At 43.3% G+C, this 22,788-nt stretch overlaps 1 protein-coding gene across 4 annotated transcripts in view; it reads right to left on the bottom strand.

Annotated features, from left to right (window-relative positions):
* Positions 1 to 22,788, bottom strand: part of MYH16 (myosin heavy chain 16) — a 1,042,471-nt gene that overhangs the window by 344,548 nt on the left and 675,135 nt on the right. For all 4 annotated transcript variants that reach the window (XM_086930547.1, XM_086930548.1, XM_086930550.1 and 1 more), the window contains one exon: positions 9,580 to 9,666. In XM_086930547.1, the coding sequence (XP_086786673.1) occupies positions 9,580 to 9,666 (87 nt within the window). The remainder of the gene's footprint in view (positions 1 to 9,579; positions 9,667 to 22,788) is intronic.

The raw sequence follows: 22,788 nt of genomic DNA, 5'->3' as shown, positions 1-22,788 counted from the left end.
AGGGTAGTCTTCCAGTATTCAATTCAATTCAAAATTCCTTTATTCGGCTGTATCCAGTACAGTCATAAAAGTACGTACAAATAACATATACATTCAAAACAGTATTAAAAAGACAGTTTATCAAAAGTGAGAAGTTACAAAGACATATTACTGGGGGGGCATAATTCGCTAGACAATTAACCTTCCATACTTTTTCTGAATTTCAAGGCTGTTTTTAAAAAATTACATAAAAACATGGTACTTTCACAGTGTAGCATTTGAAGATATAGTAATGCCGGCCTTATTTGTACAAAGTTTAGTTGTTTAAAAAGGGGTTTTAGGAACAGTTTTCGTGGTATCGTGTAGTAGGAGCATATGAATAAAAAGTGAGCCAGGTCTTGCGGAGACTTACTGTCGCAGCCGCAAGCTGGCAACACTTGTCCCCTGTGGGCCACACTAGGCACAGCTAGCAACCAGTACAAAACCTATGCTAGACTCATGGACACACCAATGCACTATGGCATTAAGGTGTCTCCGAGGTGCACGGTAGCTGGTTTCTGCGTTGGCGCTAGGGAAAGGGGAGGAGAGTGCTATGTATCCGTGAATATGGCGCTCTCCCCCTCTCTCCTTTTCACACAGCATTTTCAGCTGCTGCACGGCGCTGCATGAGTAAGTGACAAATCTGGCCCTGAGAGGCACTTTCTACCACACTGAAGTGTATGACAAAAACCAGTAAAACACTTACTTTCCCACAGAAAATATAAATTGCATCACTCTTTCAGAAACAGGGGAAAGTGTAGAAAAATGTTTCTATAAGTACCACCAAAAAAGACACGGTGCATGAAGTATGAGCTTCTGCACAGTCTAGAAATTGAAACGGCAACTACTGGACAGTCTGTAATATATTTGTCTGGTTAGTTTGGCAAAGCTGGCCGTGCCAATAATGTACTTTGAAAAGCAGGAGAAAGGCCTTAGGGTTCAAACGTAAACATAAGTTGGTCTGACAAGTGTCTGGGGGGAACTGATCATGTTTCACAGCGGTACCACACATGATGCAAACAGAAATGCAGACAATGGACAACTTAATATGGGATATTTTATTTGTCAGATTTATGGGGTAGCACCACTTCAGATTTATGAGTGACCAGTAGCCTTTTGCAACAAGATAGCAAGAAGAACCTGTTACATTTGGGGCCAGATTTATCCTTTTCTGCAGCGCACCGAAGCAAGACAACTTGTTGCGCTGCATTATATGGAGAAGTCAGAAATGTTCCACATCTACTAAAATATAGCGTTCCTGCTCTCTCTCTGCGCTGGTGCACTTGTGGCTGCCAAGCACCAATGCAGCACCTTGGCATTATGGTGCATGAGTGCCTGCATTGCAGGCAGGATTGTTTTTGTGCAGGAATGGGCACCTTCCTGTCCAAAAACAAGCCTTAGAGGTGTTTTCCTCTTTCTCAGTGTGCATTTAAAAGCGGGGAGAAATACAAATATTTCTCCTCATTGCACGTCTATTGGGAAGACATTCAATTTTGACGTATTTCCAGGGTTGCTTATCTTGCTAGATCTAGGAATGTGCCTAAACATATGGGTGGATGTTTGGGAACACCCACGATCCACCCATGTAAAGACTTCGCAGTACACTGTAACCTAGGCAGCTGCATGCGGTGACTTGTGTTTCTCCATGGTTACCCAGCCATGCAGGGCCATCACACAAGGGGGCTTTGCATAGCTCGGTAAATCTGACGTATAGATTGTGTTGCAACAGAATCCTTTAATAAATCTGTGCCTTGATGTATGTTTTTAAATATTGGTTTTAGGTACAGCTGCCATTGGTCATCTGTCAAGCTGAGACCTTTTTACACTTATATTAATTTAGCAAGTACATTTGTCAGGTGCAAGCAAACTGAAAAATAGAGCAATATTGCTGCCTTACTATCTCTTTAACTGAGAAGATGTTATTCACTAACATTACTTTTCGGATTACAATCTGATATGTTTCCCGTGTGCTGTGTAGACACTACAGGGTGAAAAATTACTTTGCATATCACTAGACTGCTGCATGCTACATTTCAAACAAGGGCTTTTATTGTAAAGAAATGGATTTTTGATTGCTTTAAGGGTATGTCTTTAAAATACTGCTCGCTAAGTTTTATGGACACCACAATGTTTATATATCATTTAATTCAGAGAGGGCTGTAGAGTTTGTGAGCTATGTATAGCTTGCTGTGGGCAAAGAGTCCTTCAGAAAATATTTCAGCAATAACATTTTCTTAAATGTTTTTTTTTTAAGAGTAAATAAGCACCGAGTTTTTCTTCTGCAAAATACATAGTGGTGTTTTTTCCTTTTTTTTTTATTGTCTTGAAATTGTTGAGAAACAGTCGTGCCACTCTTGGCAGAAATGTTAATGGCGTGGAACCTGCGATGTAATAACACAGTAACCACAGTATGTCAAAATACATAGACAAAACATTTGAATTACAAATCGGTGATAACAAGACTACTAACTTGAATACACTATCGAAAAACAACTTACAAAAAAGCACCCTAACGGATAAATGATACAAAATGAATAACTATTCCTGGTAGGAAATGAAAAGCATTTTAGAACAAAAGTTGTGGGATACATGAACACTTCTTTTGTTTGTACTGTTTCTTCAAAGAAATAGCAAATATTACGAAGGAAGGAAGGCAGGCACAAAACGAACATGATGAAATGCCTTGTTGAATTAGTGGGATGAAAACCTCAGTGGCTGATCAAAGGGAAGTAGTTTAATATCAGGAGAATGAGGGAAATGTTCCACTTCAAAGGATCTGTTAACATGTGTGGACCTCAGTTGAAACGAAACTACAGCACGTGAAGTATTACTGATACATTTTATGCACAAAGTGCACAGTAAGAGTGTATCTGCGTTTGTCTGTAATTTTTTTTACACTATTGTGCAGAAATGTGCACACCCACATCGAGGGAATGTCTCCAGACATCAATTGAATTGATTTGGTTGTTGAAGTTTCAAAAATGAAACCCTAACAATTGATGGACATTCTCTATTGTCATTCTTAGAAAGTAGATTTACAGTTTGGAAAATAATGCCATTCAACATGAAGATGTGTTTTATAACGAGAACAAATGAGGAATTCTGGGTTACTGGGAGTTTGGTCCCCAAATAAACATCATGATATAAGTTCGCCTAGTAGAGAAAAAAATCTCATACAATGTTATCAAGCTAATTTGCTATATGGCACAAAACTAACAAGCATTGGAAATGTAATAGGTCTCGGATTAATTTGAGTTAGAGCTAATGGCATTGTAAATGGCAATGTCTTTTAGCCATGTGTTATTGAGTGTATGCATGTGGTGTGTAGTGGAATTATGTGGGTTGGATTGGAATTGTAGCAATAGTTGCATGCTGCGCTTTAGATGAATATGTTTAAAAGTAAAGTGCACCATACTGCGATTGCTACAATAGTTAATTGTGGATGCGGTAACAATTGATGTGTGCACTGATCGCTGGTGGTGTGTGTGCCTGGTGGAAGCGTGCACAGCCGGCTGGAGGTGTGTGTGCCTGGTGGAAGCGTGCACTGACGGCTGGTGGTGTGTGTGCCTGGTGAAAGCGTGCACTGACGGCTGGTGGTGTGGGTGCCTGGTGAAAGCATGCACTGACGTCTGGTGATGTGTGCCTGGTGGAAGCCTGCACAGACGACTTATGGTGTCTGTGTCTAGTGAAAGTTTGCACTGACGGTGTGGTTGTGTGTGTGTGTGTGCTTGCGTGTGTGGTTGCATGTGTGGTTGTGTGTGGTGGTGAGTGTGTGGTGTGAGTGTGTGTAAGTTTGCAATGAGTGTGTGGTGGTGAGTGTGTGGGGTCTTATGTGTCAGGTATTATGTGTGTGTGTGTGGTGGACTTAGTTCGAGTTTTCGTACCCTGCACACTCACACAATGTTCACCCTACACACTCACCCAATGTTCATCCTGGAAACTCACACACTGTTCACCCTACACACTCACAGACTGCTCACCCTACATACTCACACACTGTTCACCCTACACACACACACTGCTCACCCTACACACACACACTGCTCACCCTACACACACACTGCTCACCCTACACACACACTGCTCACCCTACACACACACACTGCTCACCCTACACACACACACTGCTCACCCTACACACACCCACTGCTCACCCTACACACACACACACTGTTCACCTCACACTCTCACACTGCTCACCCTACACACACACACTGCTCACCCTACACACACACACTGCTCACCCTACACACACACACACACACTGTTCACCGCACACTCACACTGCTCACCCTGCACACACTGCTCACCCTGCACACTCACACACTGCTCACCCTGCACACTCACACACTGCTCACTCTACACACTCACACATTGCTCACCCTACACACTCACAATGCTCACCCTACACACTCACAATGCTCACCCTACACACTCACACACTGTACACCCTGCACGCTCAAACACTGCTCACCCTGCATACTCACACACTGTTCACCCTGCATGCTCACAAACTGCTCAGCCTGCACGCTCACACACTGTTCACCCTGCACGCTCACGCACTGCTCACCCTACGTAATGCGAAAAGACCTAGCTCTGCCCTTTGGCCTGTGTTGTAATCGTACAGTAGGTTGTGAGTAGTTGCGCTTGATTGGTTGAGGCGTCCCCTCCTTGCTGCTCCCCTCACAGAGGGCCGGCTGCCTCCATGAAGCTCCCAAGACATGTGTTCAGCTGTTCTTTGTTTTAGCTCCTGTGTGTCAGTGCACCGTGTTACCCTGCTCTCTCTGCACTCACTCTCACTCTGCACTCACTCTCACTCTGCACTCACAGTCACTCTGGCACTCACTCTGCACTCTGCACTCACTCTGCACTCACAGTCACTCTTGCATTCAATCTGCACTCACAGTCACTCTCACACGCACTCTGCACTCACACTCACAGTCACTCTCACACTCACAGTCACTCTTGCACTCACTCTGCACTCACAGTCACTCTCACACGCACTCTGCACTCACACTGCACTCACAGTCCCTCTCGCACTCACTCTGCACTCACTCTGCACTCACAGTCACTCTCGCATTCACTCTGCACTCACAGTCACTCTCGCACTCACTCTCACACTCACTCTGCACTCACACTCACTCTGCACTCACAGTCACTCTGCACTCACTCTGCACTCACAGTCACTCTGGCATTCCCTCTGCCCTCACTCTGCACTCACAGTCACTCTCGCACTCTCTCTGCACTCACTGTCACTCTGCACTCACTCTGCACTCACTGTCAATCTGCACTCACTCTGCACTCACTGTCACTCTGCACTCGCTGTCACTCTGGCACTCACTCTGCACTCACTGTCCCTCTGGCACTCAGTCACTCTCACAGTCACTCTCGCATTCACTCTGCACTCACTCTGCACTCACTGTCACTCTCGCACTCACTCTGCACTCACTGTCACTCTCGCACTCACTCTGCAATCACTGTCACTCCCACACTCAATCTGCACTCACAGTCACTCTCGCACTCACTCTGCACTCACAGTCACTCTTGCACTCACTCTGCACTCACGGTGTCTCTCTCGCACTCACTCTGCACTCACTCTGCACTCACAGTCACTCTTGCACTCACTCTGCACTCACTGTCACTCTGCACTCACTGTCACTCTGCACTCACTCTGCATTCACTGTCACTCTGGCACTCACTCTGTACTCAGTCACTCTTGCACTCACTCTGCACTCACTCTGCACTCACTGCCACTCTGGCACTCACTCTGGACTCACTGTCACTCTCGCACTCACTCTGCACTCAATGTCACTCAATGTCACTCTCGCTCTCACTCTGCACTCACTGTCACTCTCGCACTCAGCACACAGAGCCCCGCTACAGGTACCAGCAGTGTCTCACGGTTAGTGACACTTCTCTGCATTGAGCGTGGTATTGTACTCACTCACTCTGCATACATACCTCTGGTCATCAAATATGTGTTTTCAAGCACTGGGACTACTTACACACGGGAACAGGCTGGACACACACCAGCACGAGCCACGGTGACACGTTATCACACCGTTCGCACAGGGGCAACGCACAGTGAAAGGCACCCCCCAAACAGAGAGCACATTCACGGCAGAGAGGGGCGGCAATGACGCCGAGAGAGGTGCACTCCCGGGTACACAACAAGAGAGACAGCACCACGGTTTAATAGACCTGGAGGACATGAACCTTCAGTGTGTGTGTATGTACTTGTGTGCATACGTTTTAGAGAGAGAGGTGGAGTCCCTCTTACATAAATTGGGGTTACTGCAGGTAGAAAGGCCAGTAGGATGGAATAGAGCCGGTCACGTCATGAACGTCAGGCTCTTCCCATGGGTAGCGCCTGACATGTGACAGACTCTAGCCGACACCAGCCTCCCCGGTAGATCACGTTCAGCCAGGGTACCCCCAAAAGACCCTGTCGGACTGTTCAGTCTGCTAATGCCTGCTGCTTTTGTGCTGTTCGCCCCCGGAGCCCAGCCCCCGGGCGCTGTCTGTCTCTGGCCCGCTCTGTGAACCCTGCTAATCTCTCACCTGCTTGCTTTTGCCGTCTGTCTCCCTCTCACCCTTCACTGTAACACGCCGTATAGGTCACCCCTATCAGAACAGGACCCCTCCGAAGAAGAAGCCTTCACCCAGCTGCAGATCTGCGAGCTGGAGAAGCGCTTCCACCAGCAGAAGTATCTGGCCTCGGCCGAGAGGGTGGCGCTCGCCAAGACCCTCAAAATGACGGACGCGCAGGTCAAGACCTGGTTCCAGAACCGGAGGACGAAGTGGAGGTAAGGGCAGCACGGCGGGATGGGAGAGGGGTGGACGGGAGAGGGGTGGACGGGAGAAGACGGTGTGCATGCATTGTACCAGGGCCCTGGTATCACTGCACACGATGCACATTCCACACCGTGTTCATGTTTCTATGAGTAATCTGTGCCAGGATATTTGCTAACCATGGGAACAGGAGGGCATTACAGCAGAAGGGACGCGAGGGATAATGTCACCCTTAATTTCGATTGGAGACACGGTTTTATTTTCTGTGGGTGGGGGGGCTCTTAAATACTCACATATACCTGCTTACAGCTGTGCGTGTGTGTGTGAGATGTATATGTATATGAAGGCGAGTTTCTCGTTGCTAAATTTCACCTTTTGGCGGTGCTTAGAAATTGTTGTGGTATTCACTCAAATTAGAAGGTGAGCAGGAAGGTGCTTCCAGATGTGCCACAGCTCCTCGTCGCTGTGATTCGGGGAGGGGGGGGGCTGCGTTGTTTATGGTCTGGGTACAAACAATGGAAGCGTCTTGCTGCAGCACAGGTGCCACACTGATGGATTGATTGTGACTCCAGCGGGTTCAAATGCGTTCTGCAATTTTAGCAGACACAACACATGTGCATTGTAAGCCTTACATTCGAGCCCAAGGCTCATTCGAGTACATCACATACAGTTAGCAGTGAGACTGCATATTCAGAGAGTATAACTGAAATGAAAATATTGTCTCGAGATAGCTTTAGATGTACCGAGGGCCCCGGAACAGAAGGGGTGGGGGAATAGAGAGCTGCACTCGATGGGGAAAGCGTAGACACAGACAAGAGGCGCTGACAGGGAGAGCTCCGTGAAATGGATTTTAAAAAAAAGAAACGTGCGCCCAGCATCTGTCTTCAATTACCGCGGGCCCTGACAGCCGCGATAATTGACCTATGCCCTTCTGCTGTGCGTGTCCGCACGGAATTTGCACTAGGCGGAGCAACTCTAACGCCTATGACCTATTGCGTGCTCTCTTGTAAAAACACACGCATGCGAGGGCAGATTGCCATGCAGCTGGCAACAAAAACCAGCAAAAATCACGAGCTTTCAGGAATTCAGTAGGTTAAATTTTCGAAGCCCTCAGAAAAGGACTCTTAAGCCACGCTCACTTCATGGGACGTAGGCCGAGCCCTAAAAAAAGCAGGTTAATAATAAATATCCTAGTGACACTAGGCTAGTTTATTATTTCTGTTCAATTACTTTACTGTAGGAATGCATGAGAGAATCCAAGGTTGGTCATGGCCTTCATGTTGACCTTGGTATTTCTTTGTTGCCTTTCAAGAAACACCTCCATAAAAGTCCACTGGTACTCACAGAAGTAAGAGTACCAAGGCTTGAACACCAGTTCCGAAGTCACTTTCTAGATAAAAACAGTTTCACTTCCTTAACAGGCTTGAGCTGGTGCCAGGCCATCTTTGTTTTTTGGCAAAGTGTTCTTTGATGGCGAGGCTGTTGATATCATGTGTCATTAAAACTGTCATAGTTCAAGTAATTGAGACAGATTTGTTATATTTCTTTCTTGTTTCTCTTGGCAAATAAGAGGAATTCTGTCCTGGCTACACTGAGCTTCAGGTAGTCTCTGGACATCCAGATCTGGAAGAGATGCAGGCAGTGTATGACGAGGCACAGGCGGTGGTTTAGGTATTGGATGTCTGGAGCAGAGTAGACTTTTTAGGTAGTGTGGTATCTTTGGCATACTGCCAGTAAATCATACTTAAAACTTCAGGGTGTACATGACGGTGGGATGGTCGACTGTGTTTGTGGCAGATGAGAGGTCAAGCAGTATCAGGAAGCAGGACTCATCTTCATCTGTGATCAGGATGGGGATGTCTACAATATCTAAGGTAGTGTTCCCTGTGCTACAGCATGATTTGAAGACAGATTGATAGTCATGTATCATCATAGTTGCGTATCATGCCTGTAAAATTCTGTATCCTTTGGTGACCGGAGCACATATTTAGATTTCTAGATTTCTTGATCAGAGATTTCTGAAGTTGCCTGCTGATTCATAATTACTTTCAATTTTGCTAGCATTCTGAATAATTAAGAAGATGGGTTCTTTAACAATGAGATGTGTTAGGAAAACACTGACAAAAACTTTGCATGCTGTGTTGTGAGCAGTCTACATTCCACACTCAACAATGTGAGTGATGGAGCTGAAGTGTTGTTCAGCTGGCGACAAGCTGGCACAAGCCATGCATGACTAGGAAGGTAGCTGGATACAACACGCCATCACCTAGTGAAAACACACAAGAATATTTATTCATTTGTCAGTTAGCTAAACTTAACAATTTAATGTTAAAAATAAATACTATTTGAAGAGAAACTGGCACATTCCATTAATCTAATGACCAACCGGAAGTGAAATTACACATATGGAGAGAAAGACTAGATCTCATTATACACCCATTGATGCAACAGTTTTCCTATGCACCAATCAGTTTTGCCATGCACCAGCAGATTGAATCAATTCTATTTATATGTCCCAACTGTACGCCATGTATGAAATGCACCTTCACACTGTAGGCCTGATTTACATAGGGCCTCCGCGCTCATGGAGGAGGCCCCACAGTCGTGTCGGGGGCTCTCTCTCATGGTGAGACCTCTGCAATGAGAAACTGCAGTTTGGTGGGCCCGCCAGGAGTGCGGGTCCCCATCCACAACTGCCAGGCCTTCGCCACAAGTGCAGAGTCACTTTGTGAATCGGGCTCTGTGTTTTCAAACAGGTGGTAAGGTTACCTGCGTGGCAGCAGCTCCTCCCACCTCTTCCAATCTGTCCGTCAAGTCCTCCAGTTCCCTGCTCAGGTCCGATCTCTGCTTTTCAACCTGGAGGATGGCAAATATTAATAACACTGATCATACTGGAAGCAGATGACACAATTAGTGCTCAAGAGTACTGCATTTCTGACTGATGTGGCTGACAATTAGAGCATGCTGGGTTAGTGATAATAATTAAATCTGCAGGTGATAATTATGTTTTTGTAATTTCATGAGTTTATTTTAGTTTATAAGGTCCTAAATGTAACCATAAAGATCATAACATATTCACACATACAGTGCATGCCCAAAGTACTTGCTCAATTGAACCATCTTCAAACGATCGCTGCTACTAATAGTCAGAGTCATCATTTTCATCCAGCTGTCGGTGTGGAGTTATTGCCCCACCATTACAGTGCAATCATGATCACCCCAAGTGGCCTGCTCATTTATCTGGCAAATTTATGACATCAGGTAAGGCTCTGACTGGCATGGGATTGTGACTTTTTTAGCCCTATACACTGCAGATACAAATGCCATGGTGTTAAGAAGAGATCTTGAACATGTGTGACTTATTCCGACATATCAAAGTTGATTTGCTGTTTATGTTATACATTTATGTAAAGAGCAGCTTTTAGCACCAAGGTGGCCGCTTGTAATTGAAGCAGCAGTCAATATACTGCCAGAAACAGGAAGGAAATGTCCATTGAATATCAACACACCGTTTACAAGAGAGAGGATACAATATTGCTTTGACCTTTGAGACCAAAATACACATGTACTAAGGTTAGTTTCCTCACTTGACCCAATTGTACGTTCCTTGGGATAGTTCTGCCTCTTTCTTGGAAATATCTTCCCCCTCAGCTTTAAGTGCCTTGAAACTCTTGGAGAGGAATTGCTGTCCTCTGGAAGCTAACATGCCCCATTACTGGTGAAAATGAAGGCTAGAACAAATACCCTGAATCTGCGGAAATGCAAGCAGAAGCTATAATTGACTGACAGCGCCTTTCTGACGTCTGTACCTGCTTCTCAGAGCTAAGGAAGTCATGAGCAAATGGACAGACTCCCTGATTCTTTGCTGCTTACCCAACGCCACTGTCCTTTCTGCAAAATATACGAAAGGACGGAAGGAGAAACTATGTTGTTTTCATGCTGTATTTTTGATTTATAATTGTAACTATGGTGGGTGAGTAGCCACAGTTGTGGTCACGTTATTCACAGGAGGAGAGTGAAATTGCAAACAGATATTGTATGAGAAAAATTAAAGATAGCTCACAATGAAAGGCAAGTTCATAATATGCTGTTGTTATATCTGCCAATAAAATCTCTTACTGGCAGATTTGTTTTGATTGGCAACAGATCCTGCTTACTGTGGTGTTCTTGGTTATAATGAAAAAGCACTTTATAAGCCACGTCACCTTAAAATATGTTAACGAACAACATGCATAAAAATATATCCAGTTTTAACAAAATTGCTGCTTCCACAGTAACTTGATGCTTTTGAATTTATTTTTGCAATGTCTACAAAAGAAGAATCGTATACGAGTCTAAATTTTGATGTCAGTTTTTCAGAGGAAATGGATGGTGAATCAGAAGCAGAAGAAATAATACCTTAAAAAGACTTATCTAATTAGGGTTTCTCGGCGTAAGAAGCTTACACTTTTGGTACAAAGGAGTTTCAAGGCAAAGTAATTGGATAGAAATGCAATAAGAATAGTGGCTGTCACTAAGGACTGAAAGAAAATATGACGGGATGATGTACCAGAGGGAGGGCAATTGCCGTTCACTCTGTGACTAGAAAGCAGATTGTAAGGCTTAGTGGCCACTTACACATACTACACAAAAGGGCTGGGGGGGATGACTCAAAGAGGTAACATATGGCAAAAAGATCACATCCCTTTTTATTAGTAAAATCTGATGGATCCAAGAGCAAAGAATCAAGAGATAGCCACACGTAGGTGTAATAAAAAAAGTAACCCTTGTGGCACTATTCCCAAATCCGGTAGTAAAGCTGTGTGTTAGTCACACTGCGGGGATTATTTCGAGTGTGATAAAGAAATTAAATGCAACTTATTGTTCGACGCAAATATATACCCTTGTGCAACACGCACACACACATATGCATACATAAATGTGACTGCACGTATATATTTATGTCATGGCAGTAAAAACTAAATGTGGCCCAATAGCACATGCTCTTAAGAGAAATGTTATTAAAAATTTGAATTCACATATATCTATTACTACAGTGCAAATGTCAAATTCAGATTTATTACCACAGTACAGCTACAGTGACGCTAAAAACACAGTTTACTGCCTTGCATATTGCATGTTAAAATTACTTTAGTAAATAGTAATTTTACATGCATGACCCTTGAAAACTTCATTCAGGACCGACACACCTTTGCTTATAGAGTTTGTCCCTGTCTTTGCTTTCTTGCCCCATTCACGGTTAATTCTAATTTGTCCATGTCCAGAGACTATAATCGGTCCTTGTCAGACCATGTTCAGCTGCAGCTCTAGGGCAGGGACTCTTGGACTTACATGAGCTCCTGGAAATCTGCAAAGGGAATGCTGACTAAGGGAATACACTACGAGCATACAAGAATATTCCATCTTCACTGAATATTTAAAAGGGCCTACGTCCAGCTGCTGCTTCTGTCTTCAAATGTCCTTTCATCACTCAGGGCTCTGACGATAGTATTTGAGTCTATGCAGGCCTGGCTGGACACCAACTGAATGTTTGCTCTCCTAGACTGTTTTTGCAGTGTTTCAAAGATTGCAGGCCTGCTTTAAAGGAGGGGAGCAGCATACCCATAAGGGGATAGCACTCTGGGCAACTATGAACTTCCCAGTGCCTTCAGGCCTGGAACTATAGGGGCATATTTACAAGGACTTGCGCCACCAGAGCGTCACTTTTTGTGACACTCTGGTGTTACTGTGCCCTGCTCTATAAGGCAACACTAAGCTGCTTTGCGTGTCTTAATGCTGCCTTGTAAATATAGTTCCCCTCCACACAGTTTTCTGCGGCAAAGGGGCGGATAATGGGTGTTGCTATGGGTATTCACACGAAACACCAATTGCTTTTTGACACTGCTCCACATTTACAAGAATCTGCAAATCTTAGGCAGCACCATAAAGTTACATCTCCCCAGGGGAGGCGTTAGACTGGGGCAACGAGGAGAAATACTTTTATTGCTTTTCGTTTTTTGCTCTATGTGTGCTGCATTCTGAAGCTCACATAGAAGTAACAAAACACCGTTGATGTTTGTTTTTGTGAAGGAATTTGTCCCTTCTTGCACAATAACTATCGCTGCAATGCAGACACCCTTGCACCATGGTGCAAGGGTGCCTACGCTGGAGCTAGGCTTCTTTTTTTGTGCCGGGGCAGAGGTGAGTACAGGAATGCGCCATATTATTGTAAATAAGGAGCTTTCCTGCACTTCGGAAATGAAGCACCTCGGTACAGCAAAATTGCTTGTGGCGCTGTGCTGTACCATTTTCTTGTAAATATGCCACCCATTGTCCTAAAACAGGAGCAGATAATGCTGGGCCTGTAGACACAAGGCCAGGACTTGCTAGCAGAGTTGCAGGACAGTAGGCATAGAAAGACTCTCCTCTCATGCGGCATAGCTTAATCCAAGTCAGGATGGGAAGGGAATGGACATCATTTAGGGGTCGCCATGGGTAGCAGTTGTGATCCCTGACATGCCCCTTGTGACCCCTGTCACTGGTTTGTAACGACCCCTGGCCTTAGAAGTAGCATAATCAGGACCAAGAAGACAGAGGTAGATTGCCCTTAGGGGTGTCATGCTCCACCTTTGTATTCATTCAATTTTTTTATTACCCTAATTGTGAATAATATGAGTGAGAGTCAGTGACATACAGTGAGTAGCAATAAGTGAGATTGAGTGTTAGTATGAGTGAGTCAGAATGAGTGATAATACAAGTGGGTGCACATGACTGAGGAAGTATGAGTGAGTGGAAGTTGGAGTTAATGTTAGTGAGTGTGAATAAAGTAGACTGAATGAGTGGGAGTGTGTAAGAATAGGTGAGCATAAGTGAGCATTACAGAGGGACTGAAAATAAGTATGATTTAGTCATAAGAATAAGAGAGAGTTAGCTAGAGTGAGTACATGATAGTGAGTGAGAATAATTGAGTGCAAGTGGGAATGAATGATGGAATGTGAGTGAATGTAAATGAGTGGGCCCAGAGGTGCAGGAGGTAATTTGACATAAGTGTAACCCAAGGTATATGATGGCATTAATTGCAAAATTCTGACAGTGGGATATTGTAGGTAATTTAATTGCCAAGGTGGAGCCAATGGCACAAGGGGACACCTGCCAAAATGCTGGCCCTGGCATAATGGAGGTGATTTTCGACAAAAGAGGCATCCATAGAGCATTGTCAAAACATTGAGAGTGTCAGATTACATTGGCTTTGCTCACCTTGAAAGGGCTTGAATATGCCTATGACGGTTTATGAAATGTATGTGAAATGTGTGCTTTTTTTAATACACAATCTGACCACATTTTTAAAACGTTTTCTTGGTGGGAGACCCTTGCAGTCTGGAGCCCACCTAGAGTAGGTTTGGCTTGCTACAATTCAGAGTAAGTATTACATCCCACCACTTTCAAATATCATGTCAGCATCTTACCATAAGTGGTTTCTAAAACGGACATTTGTCTGTGTTGTGTTATACTAATCATTCAGTTATTACAGATCTACAGCAATGTCAATTATTGTAATGCCACTTCCTTGGTAGGATTTAGGGTCAAGGTCTGTATGATGTCATTTCCTGTGAAGTCATTAAGATTAAAGGATGTTTGATGTCACTTACAGCTACCCCTTGCATATTGGTGAATTGATGTCTATGGGAAGAGATGACACACACACACTTGGACCAAGCATTTGCGATGCAATAGAACTTGCATTTATTGTAGTGTAGTTCCTATTTTCCCAATAGGCCCTGCGCATTGGAATAACATAAACAGTAGTATTGACGTAGAAGTGCGGATCTTCCAGGCCTCCACTGACTATGCTAAACTTAATTGGGTTTGTTACCAACTAGCTCAGAGGTCACTGGAAACTTTCTTGACTGAATAGGAAGTGATCAGCTTCCCTGGCACAGCCAAGAAGGGATTCAGTTTTCCAACAACCGTGCAACATGACAACTTTGCTCCTCAGATCAAGAGTCAATCTCTAGGGTCGTGTGAAACAATAGACAGTTATTTTACTCAGTCAGTGGTTGTGCAGTTTACTTTCACAATATGTAGAGAATAGAGAGACGGGCGTTGTCAATAAAGGGTAACATTTATTGAACAGTCTTTCTTCTCGTACAAGAGAAATGAATTGCCACAATTGCAAGACTTGTTATTATAAAACGTCCGTACAGTAAGATGAGTATTGCGAAATAATACTGTAAAAGCATTGATATGGTTTCTTAGCCATACAATGGTTTAAAATGAATAAAACATATATACATTCATATATACATTAGGCTAAACTACTCAACTGGTGCTTCTAACTACGCCTACCCCTGTGTACCAGACCTAAACCTAATACTTGGAAGGGGAGTAAGTAAGTAGCTTTAAGTTAAGTTGGTTTTGCCAAGGTTTGCTTCAAGAATTCTCTCTAAGGGTTTAGTCAACACCATACCTCTGGAATAGAATGATGGAGGTCTGGTATCTCCTTCAGGGGGTCGATATCCCAGTCACCCGCAAGGGTAGACTAGAAACTCCGGAGCTGGATTTCTCTGCAGGAGAAAAGACAGCGTCTCTCTCAGCTCGTCGAGGAAGAGGAGGAGGGGCAGCGTCCGTGGGCAGCTTGCATCTGCTGGGCTCTTGCAGGGGACGGCTGTTCAGCTCCTAAGTTCACCACACCATCGTTCGCTAGTTAGCAGCGATAGCATTAGCGATAGCAGCTATGGTATCATCAGCATAACAGCAACTTCAGCAGCAGCAAGACAGCGTTTGCTTAAGGCAACGTTGGTAATATTTATACCTGAAAGGTGCCTTGTTTGATGTAAGTTTTTGGACATAAGACGTCAATAAAGATGTCACTAGGAAGTGATCGTCTATCAGTGCTCATTAGAGTTCTATTACTAATCAAAACATAGCAAGCGGGGATTTCCAGGTTGCTGAGTTTTTATCTTTTTGAAGAACTCGGAGTGTTAATCTAGGAATCTTAGATAGTAACTTCTGCTATGTCATTGCACTAATTGGTTGCAAAGGAAGTGGCAGAGAAAGCGATTCTGAAATGTGGCTCTGTTCGTGTGAGGCCAGAGACGAGTTTCTGAATATTGCACTTGAACGGTTATGCCAATATAGGGAATAAATGGATTTATAGCCGAATAGGGGCATAAGGTCGCAGTATCGATCAGGGTCCTAGATTAGAACGCTACACCCACTCCACGAATTCATGTCCATCAAATTACTAAAACTAGAGCAATAAGATGCATGTGTAACATTGCCCACCCCAAAATACATATATGCATTTGAAATAGGCGTATTTGTAATACGTGAAAATGTAGGTACTGTACGTTTTTGAAGCATAGAAATCATTCAAAAATTATAGCATATGAAATCAATGAACGATTATGCAAAAAGAATTACACATGAAATATCTCTGAATACAGAAGAAGGGCGAGATAATTTCATCACATATAAATGCATTGCAGTAAAACGTGCTAGAGGCTGGTGTAAAGTTATTATGTCTCTAGATGTATATAGAAATAGAAGTAGAAGCTTCTGTTCTCTATGAATAGTTCCACTTTAAGCAAAGAATTTTTCATGCCAGAAAAGGTGAATATTAAAAAGTGTTCAATTCGAAAGAATTATTGCTTGAACGGGGAAAATAGAGTTCCAACGCTTTTAGCAGTTTTTGTTGTTCAAAACTGAAGGCCGAATTCAGAGTTCATGGGAACGCTGTGTGTCGGAATGCTCCTCTAAAGTTATTGTTTCTGTTCGGGTGAGAACATCATATCAGACAGGCTCTCAAAGAATTGGTCTACAAAATCAGGTGACAGTTCGACCAAATTCGATAGTGCTGTAACTTGGCAGGTGTGGGAATGATTGCTGTCATCAAAGGCTGGATCAGCAATGCTCACCGAAGGTCGTACCTGGGTGATGTTGCTTTTGTCACTCGCTCCACTGTTACCACCTAGTCGTAGCACAGGAGTCTCAACGAATGCCGTCATCAGGATTGGTAGCCGCTGGGGACAACACAATGCGTGAGCCGTTATTGGACTTAGCAAAGTATCAATATCCATTGGTACTGCTGATGGAAGTGAAAGACAGGTGTCCAACACGCACTCATCTCCGCATAGCATACATCGTAGTACAGGTAAGATGCAACTGTGCCATATCGGTCTGAATGAAAGGAACCAGGTCATGTTTAGATCTCTCAGCCTGGCCAATCCAAGGACTCTAGTTATTCTGTCCCGGTAGCGCACTGCTAGGATTGTTTCTTCCATTCCCATAGGAGTCATGTCTGAGCTTTGGCTTTCCATAACGAAGCAGGAGGGTCAAAAATAAAATCCCTGCTACAAGTCCCAAAAATAGGGGTATGCCGCCAAAAACAGAGTGGACAAAATTTGGAACGATTCCCAGAATTGCTTGAAATGGTGTAAGCAGTCCCGTAAAAACCGTCTTAAATATGCCTGGGATGCCTGTGGCACTAGATATGTTAAGGAGTTGGCTCAATATTTCTACGAAATGCACGGGGCAATTTGTTGATAAAAGGTCATGAACCTCCGTAGCTGTCCTTGCAACTAGGAGATCATACGTCTCTTTTGATGACGTGATGGGCACTGTTGTCTGCAAAAGCACAGACTTCATTTTGCTTAAAGTATCAATTCGTATAGAAGAGAAATGCAGACAAGGCCAGATGGGAATCTCTATGTCTCCAGGCCCGCTCGGGAACAATGCTTGCATACAGCATTTGACCATGGAAGTTACGCTTACGAGATAGGCTTTTCCTGGCACAAGGCCACAACATCTGTGATCCGTTCTTAGAATGTAACTCCCATTCGTGAGTTGCATAAAGAAGGGCTCTATCTGCGTTGCAGGTGTGACAAGCTGGTGGCATGAAAGGTTGTTAGAATTACCTTCACAGGCTCCGTGTAAATTAATACCCTGGCACAAAAGTATACCGCTTAGTGAACGTTTACAGTTTTCACCACTAAGAAATACATTTTTGTCGCTGTCACTATAGCATAAATGTGTGTATGGTAATTTCCATGCTGACTTAACATATCCTTTACCCAATCGTTCATACTGGCCAGTAGGTATGTATTCAAGGCACTTTTTAAATCGGAAGGTTGTTATCGGAATAGTGATAATTCCGTGTATTATCCATTCAATGACAGGACTTTCTGACATTGTCAATGGTAATCTCTCAAGTTTTTCGATGCTCAGGATTGTATAGTCTGCTCCTTTCTGTGCCAAGCTGATTTGTTTATCAGTAAGTAAACTTCCTCTGTCCATGGTCCCTCTAGCTCAGGATTGGATCTGGGTTTCAGCGCCGGGACGCCTCATTGCCGGGGCAGCTGTAGCGCTTTACCAAAACATTAAGATAAGATAAGATAAGGTTAAAAATGGAAAATAATGACGTTGTGTTGATTAAACGCCAAGGCACATAGCCGGAACGAAGATTTTGCAGCGTCCAGCCTAATTGTACAATAGAACGTAATTGCGACTGGCCATGCTGTAACATTAGCAAGTCTCTGTCTATTATATCAAAGGCAGAGGATACAATATTGTCCAACGAATATATTCTGGAGGACAGAGTCATTAACCAATTGTCCACTACAGAAAGTGATTTTTCCAAATTAATACGATCAATTTCTCGTATTTTTTCTGCTGTTTCAATTTGTGTGACTTTCCAAGCCTCGTTGTACGCAGCATAAATGCTGGCCGCTATGAAACGCTTTTGACGCTGTTTGCGTGGTCCCATAATAAAATCGCGCAAATCAGCACCATCTTTAAGTAAAGATAAGTGTTGCTTAATTTCAGCCAGTGTGGATGATCCTAGCCATTCGAGGCAGAGTTTCCCTACACTGTATGTTGTCACTATCCCTGGATGTTGTCTCTGGGAGTATCAAGGGTCTTGTCTGGTCATTTTTAACCCCTGTGTTTTGTTCAGGAATCTATCTTGACAGTTGTTTGTGTCAGTAGGCCAGATTAACCACTTTTTCCAATCAGGATGTGTTCTGTTAAAATTTAAAATTTTAGTTACGTCTATCTCAATATCTGTAGTTGCATTTTCAGGTATTGGTTTTGGAATAGACGGTTTGTTTAGGTCTTTGATCCTAGCTAGGCCAAGACAGGATGTTTGGTGAATTGTGTCATTTAAAAACATCATTTGTTCTGGTATCATGCAGGTTCTGAATAGTGCTTCTAGGCCTTGTACCTGCCAATCTTTCGTACCCCAAATGGTTTTTGTTTCAATGTTATTTTTCCAATAATCAAAACCGAATGTCATCATTTTTTCATAAAATGCTTCTGAATATATTAATTTAGTATTTGTCAGCATTGTTTTCATTCCTGTTTTATCTAACAGTTTGTAATAAAACGTTTCTGCATCACTGGTGTTAAACCCTGAGAAGTACTTGAATTTCTCAAAGAATGTTTTAGAACTGCTGTTAGGTGGTGTAGCACAATGTTCCCATTGATTATACTTAAAAACATTTCTAGGCTGTGCAGATTTATGCAAATAATGATCGTCATAATGTGTATAACAGAACAACTGTTCATACCTAGACGAACCTTGTAAATAATCATGTTCTGTGAATCTAGCTGACATTACTAAATCAGACATCATGTCATCAGAGAATGTACTAGGTTTTACAAAGTCACTTAAGGAAACCTTCAGTTGATGAGGATACTTCAGGATCTCGACCGGACCATAGATCTCATAGTCAGTTTTCTCCCATACTACCCCACCGGGTATTGGAATGGCTGTGACATTTACTGTTGACAGTTCTCTTTTCTTCACGTGGGATGATCTGTGTGGTTTGAGGACTAGGTTGATGTTCTGACTTGCTGTGTCCATTGAATTGTAATAAACGTTCCTAATATTAAAACTAAAATTAGGCATAGTAGGAGTATGAGTACCCCTGAAATAATCCAATGCTCAATCAACAGTGTATCCAGATATAATTCTTTGATTTGTTGAAGGAGTCCCGTTGTATTTTCTTTCAAAGTCATTTTTGTTTCTGGCATCACTTCGGGGTTACTTTGATCCTCGGAAAAGTTGTCTAAGTCGATGAAATAACCAGAGGCAGTTCTGTATATTGTTGGGATTGTTCTTTCAATCTGTCTTTCGGTAGCACTTTCTGATGCCACATTATTGTAGACTGGTGTTTCTTGACGAACTGTTTCAATCTGTGTCTCAAGAGGCACGAGTTCCATGGCATTATTGCATAGTCCTTCTCTGTGCACTGCAGGCTGATCGAATGTGATTAGTCTTTCAGTTTGAACCTCTTGGATTATTGCAAGTTTGGGTATTCTGTTGTTTCTCGGGAGTCCACTGGGCCTACTGTTTATTATAGGCCACATGCTTGTGGTTTTACCAGGTCGATAGATACAACTCTGTTCTCCTTTTTACCAGCAAGGGGCGGTAGTACTACTGATCTTGTTCCGGTGACTGCCAAGACAGGTACTGCTTTTCTGTAAGAAGGCCCAAATTCCTTCTTCACCGCTATTTTTTCTCTGACTAGATCCCCAATCTTTGGAATCCAGACAGGCCTTGCTGGGCTGTTGCTTGTGGTGCCTCGTCAGTGGTATCTGGCTGTTGCTTTAACTTTATGTTGCTTAAGGATTTTCTTGTTTCATTCAAGTCCTGTAAAACAGCCAAACGATCTTTGATGTCAAAGTCTGTTTTCTTATCTTGTACCACTGATACCTGACTATCTAAGTCCTGAATTCTCATTCTAATTCCGAACAATAGTTCGTATGGGCTGAAACCTTTTAGAGAATTTCTTGGCAAGTTATTAAGACTGATTTGGACACTTATTAAATGTTTGACCCACCCAGCGCCTGAACCTAATACCTTCGCTGTTATAGATCGCTTTATGTCCCGTTTTTTTCTTTCTACCACACTATTCCCTTCGGGGTGTGACGGACAAGAATACCGCAACCCAATTCCCATGCTGGCCATGGCCTCCTTATAAGCTCGAGAGCTGAAAGCAGGACCCTGGTCAGAATGGAACATGGCAATTGCGTATGTGCCGATAAAGACTCGCAGATCTTTTATAACCGTTCTGGCGTCAGCCGAGCGCTGGGGCCACATTTTTTAAGTGTGTTTAGCCTTAATGATGTACAATGGGACGCGTTTCTCTTTTTTGATAGCGCGGATAGATTGCCTGATGCTTTTTATTAGGGCTTCTGACACTACACTGGCCGGTTCTTCACTGCGATCTCTGTTGCAGTCTTCACAGTTTTTTGCAAACTCATGAATGCCTTCACTCATTTCCGGCCACCAGTACTCTGATTCTAATTCTCTCACAGAGAGTCCCTGATTGTTTGGTGTCTCAGACCCAACCCCATATGTGCTTCCTGTGTGAGGAAGCCCCTCCGGTCCCTGTTTGGAATTACCCTATCCCCCACTCCAGGGATTCGAGCAAAAGAAACGGAGTTTGCATCGATTACGTATGCATAATTGAGTGGATGGTTCACGGGCAGTGCTGCACAGTCGCCTTTTACGGTCGTTTTTACTGCCAGCATGGTTTCCCCGTCTATGTATTTTTCTGTACGCTTTTTTGTGGCTACGGAAGCCGGTTTAGTTGCTTCCGCTGTGGCTGTGTTAGCCAATGAATTCCCTGCAACGTGAACGCCATCACGTTGAAGACTCTGTGCATGTATCACGTGAGTCTTTTGTAGTTCTTTCTGTAAAAGAGCTACCTGGTTCCAGAGCAATTTATGCTTTATTGTGGCACCTGTGTCATCTTTGTAATCGTTTTCAATCCAGCTCTGCAGTTTATTATTGTAAGAGTTGACGCATAAATGAGAATCGCACACGATAAGTGTCGGGAATTCACGTTCTGCATTTTCAAGCGCCATCTTTAAAGATCTGATTTCAGCTCTCTGAGCCGAACAGTACTTTACTGATTCAGTTTTTGTTATTTTCGGTCTGAATTTACCGCTCACCCAGCGACCTTTAACAATCGCATAGGCTGCATTGTAGGATTTGCTCTCTACGTTGAAATGCTGTAAAAATCTATCTGTATAGATTATACAGGCGTACTGTGGGAGAGGCAGAAGTTCGATTGGCAGAGGATATTCTTCTTCATATTCTAAATCATTCAGTTCTTCGAATTGCGGGGCGAAATAGTATTTCACATCTTCCGCTCCAAGAGAATCTATACACTGTATCCATTTCGGATCCAGTGACACTGTAGGCAAGTTTACTGGGCTGAATAGCGCCTCGAAGGCGGATTCTGCTGTGAGGATATTAATCCGTTTACCATGTGCTAATTCTCGTTCATTTGCTAATGCAATTTGCACTGCTTTCACAGTTCTTTCTGTGTGACTGAATGTTTTTTCTACTTGTGTGTACAAGTGAGATTTAATTGAAATTGGTACCTTTTCTCCCTCATTAGAGGTCAGGTACGTGAATCCGCATCCTCCTGGGATGACTCGGATTACATGATCGCGTGTGTTGTCACGTGTATCTAATTTTGTTTTTGCTAACATGTCTGTTTGCAGTGATCTCAAAATTTCTGTGTGTTTTTGAGTCCAATTGATTTGTTTAAAATCAGGTTTAATTCGTTCGTAGAGAGGTTTAACCCTCTCTGCGTAATTTAGAATGTAAATTCTTCCAAAATTCAGAAAACCTAGTATGGATTGTAAATTCTTCAGCGTTTTTGGAGCTTGGAGTACAGCGCACTTCTCTAAGAAGTTGTCCGCTAGGCTTTTTCCTTCACTTGATAATTCATATCCTTAAAATAATACTGTCAGATGGGCAATTCGAGACTTTTTAAAGTTGAATTTGTAACCCTCTGCTGAGAACCCAAGTATAATGGTGTTCACTCTTTTCAAGTGAGTATCCAAGTCGTCATTTGAGATAGATATCATCTACGTAAGATAATGCCTCATCATCATATATTTGTAGTAACTCTGTTACTCTACCTGAGAATAGTCCTGGGCTGTTCTTGAACCGCTGTGGGAGCCTACAGAAATTTTTCTGAG

The sequence above is a fragment of the Lissotriton vulgaris genome, chromosome 7 (assembly GCF_964263255.1).
Source record: "Lissotriton vulgaris chromosome 7, aLisVul1.2, whole genome shotgun sequence".
NCBI lineage: Eukaryota > Metazoa > Chordata > Amphibia > Caudata > Salamandridae > Lissotriton > Lissotriton vulgaris.
The sequence above is the reverse complement of the archived record's forward strand: the minus strand, read 5'-3'. Positions and strand labels throughout refer to the sequence as shown.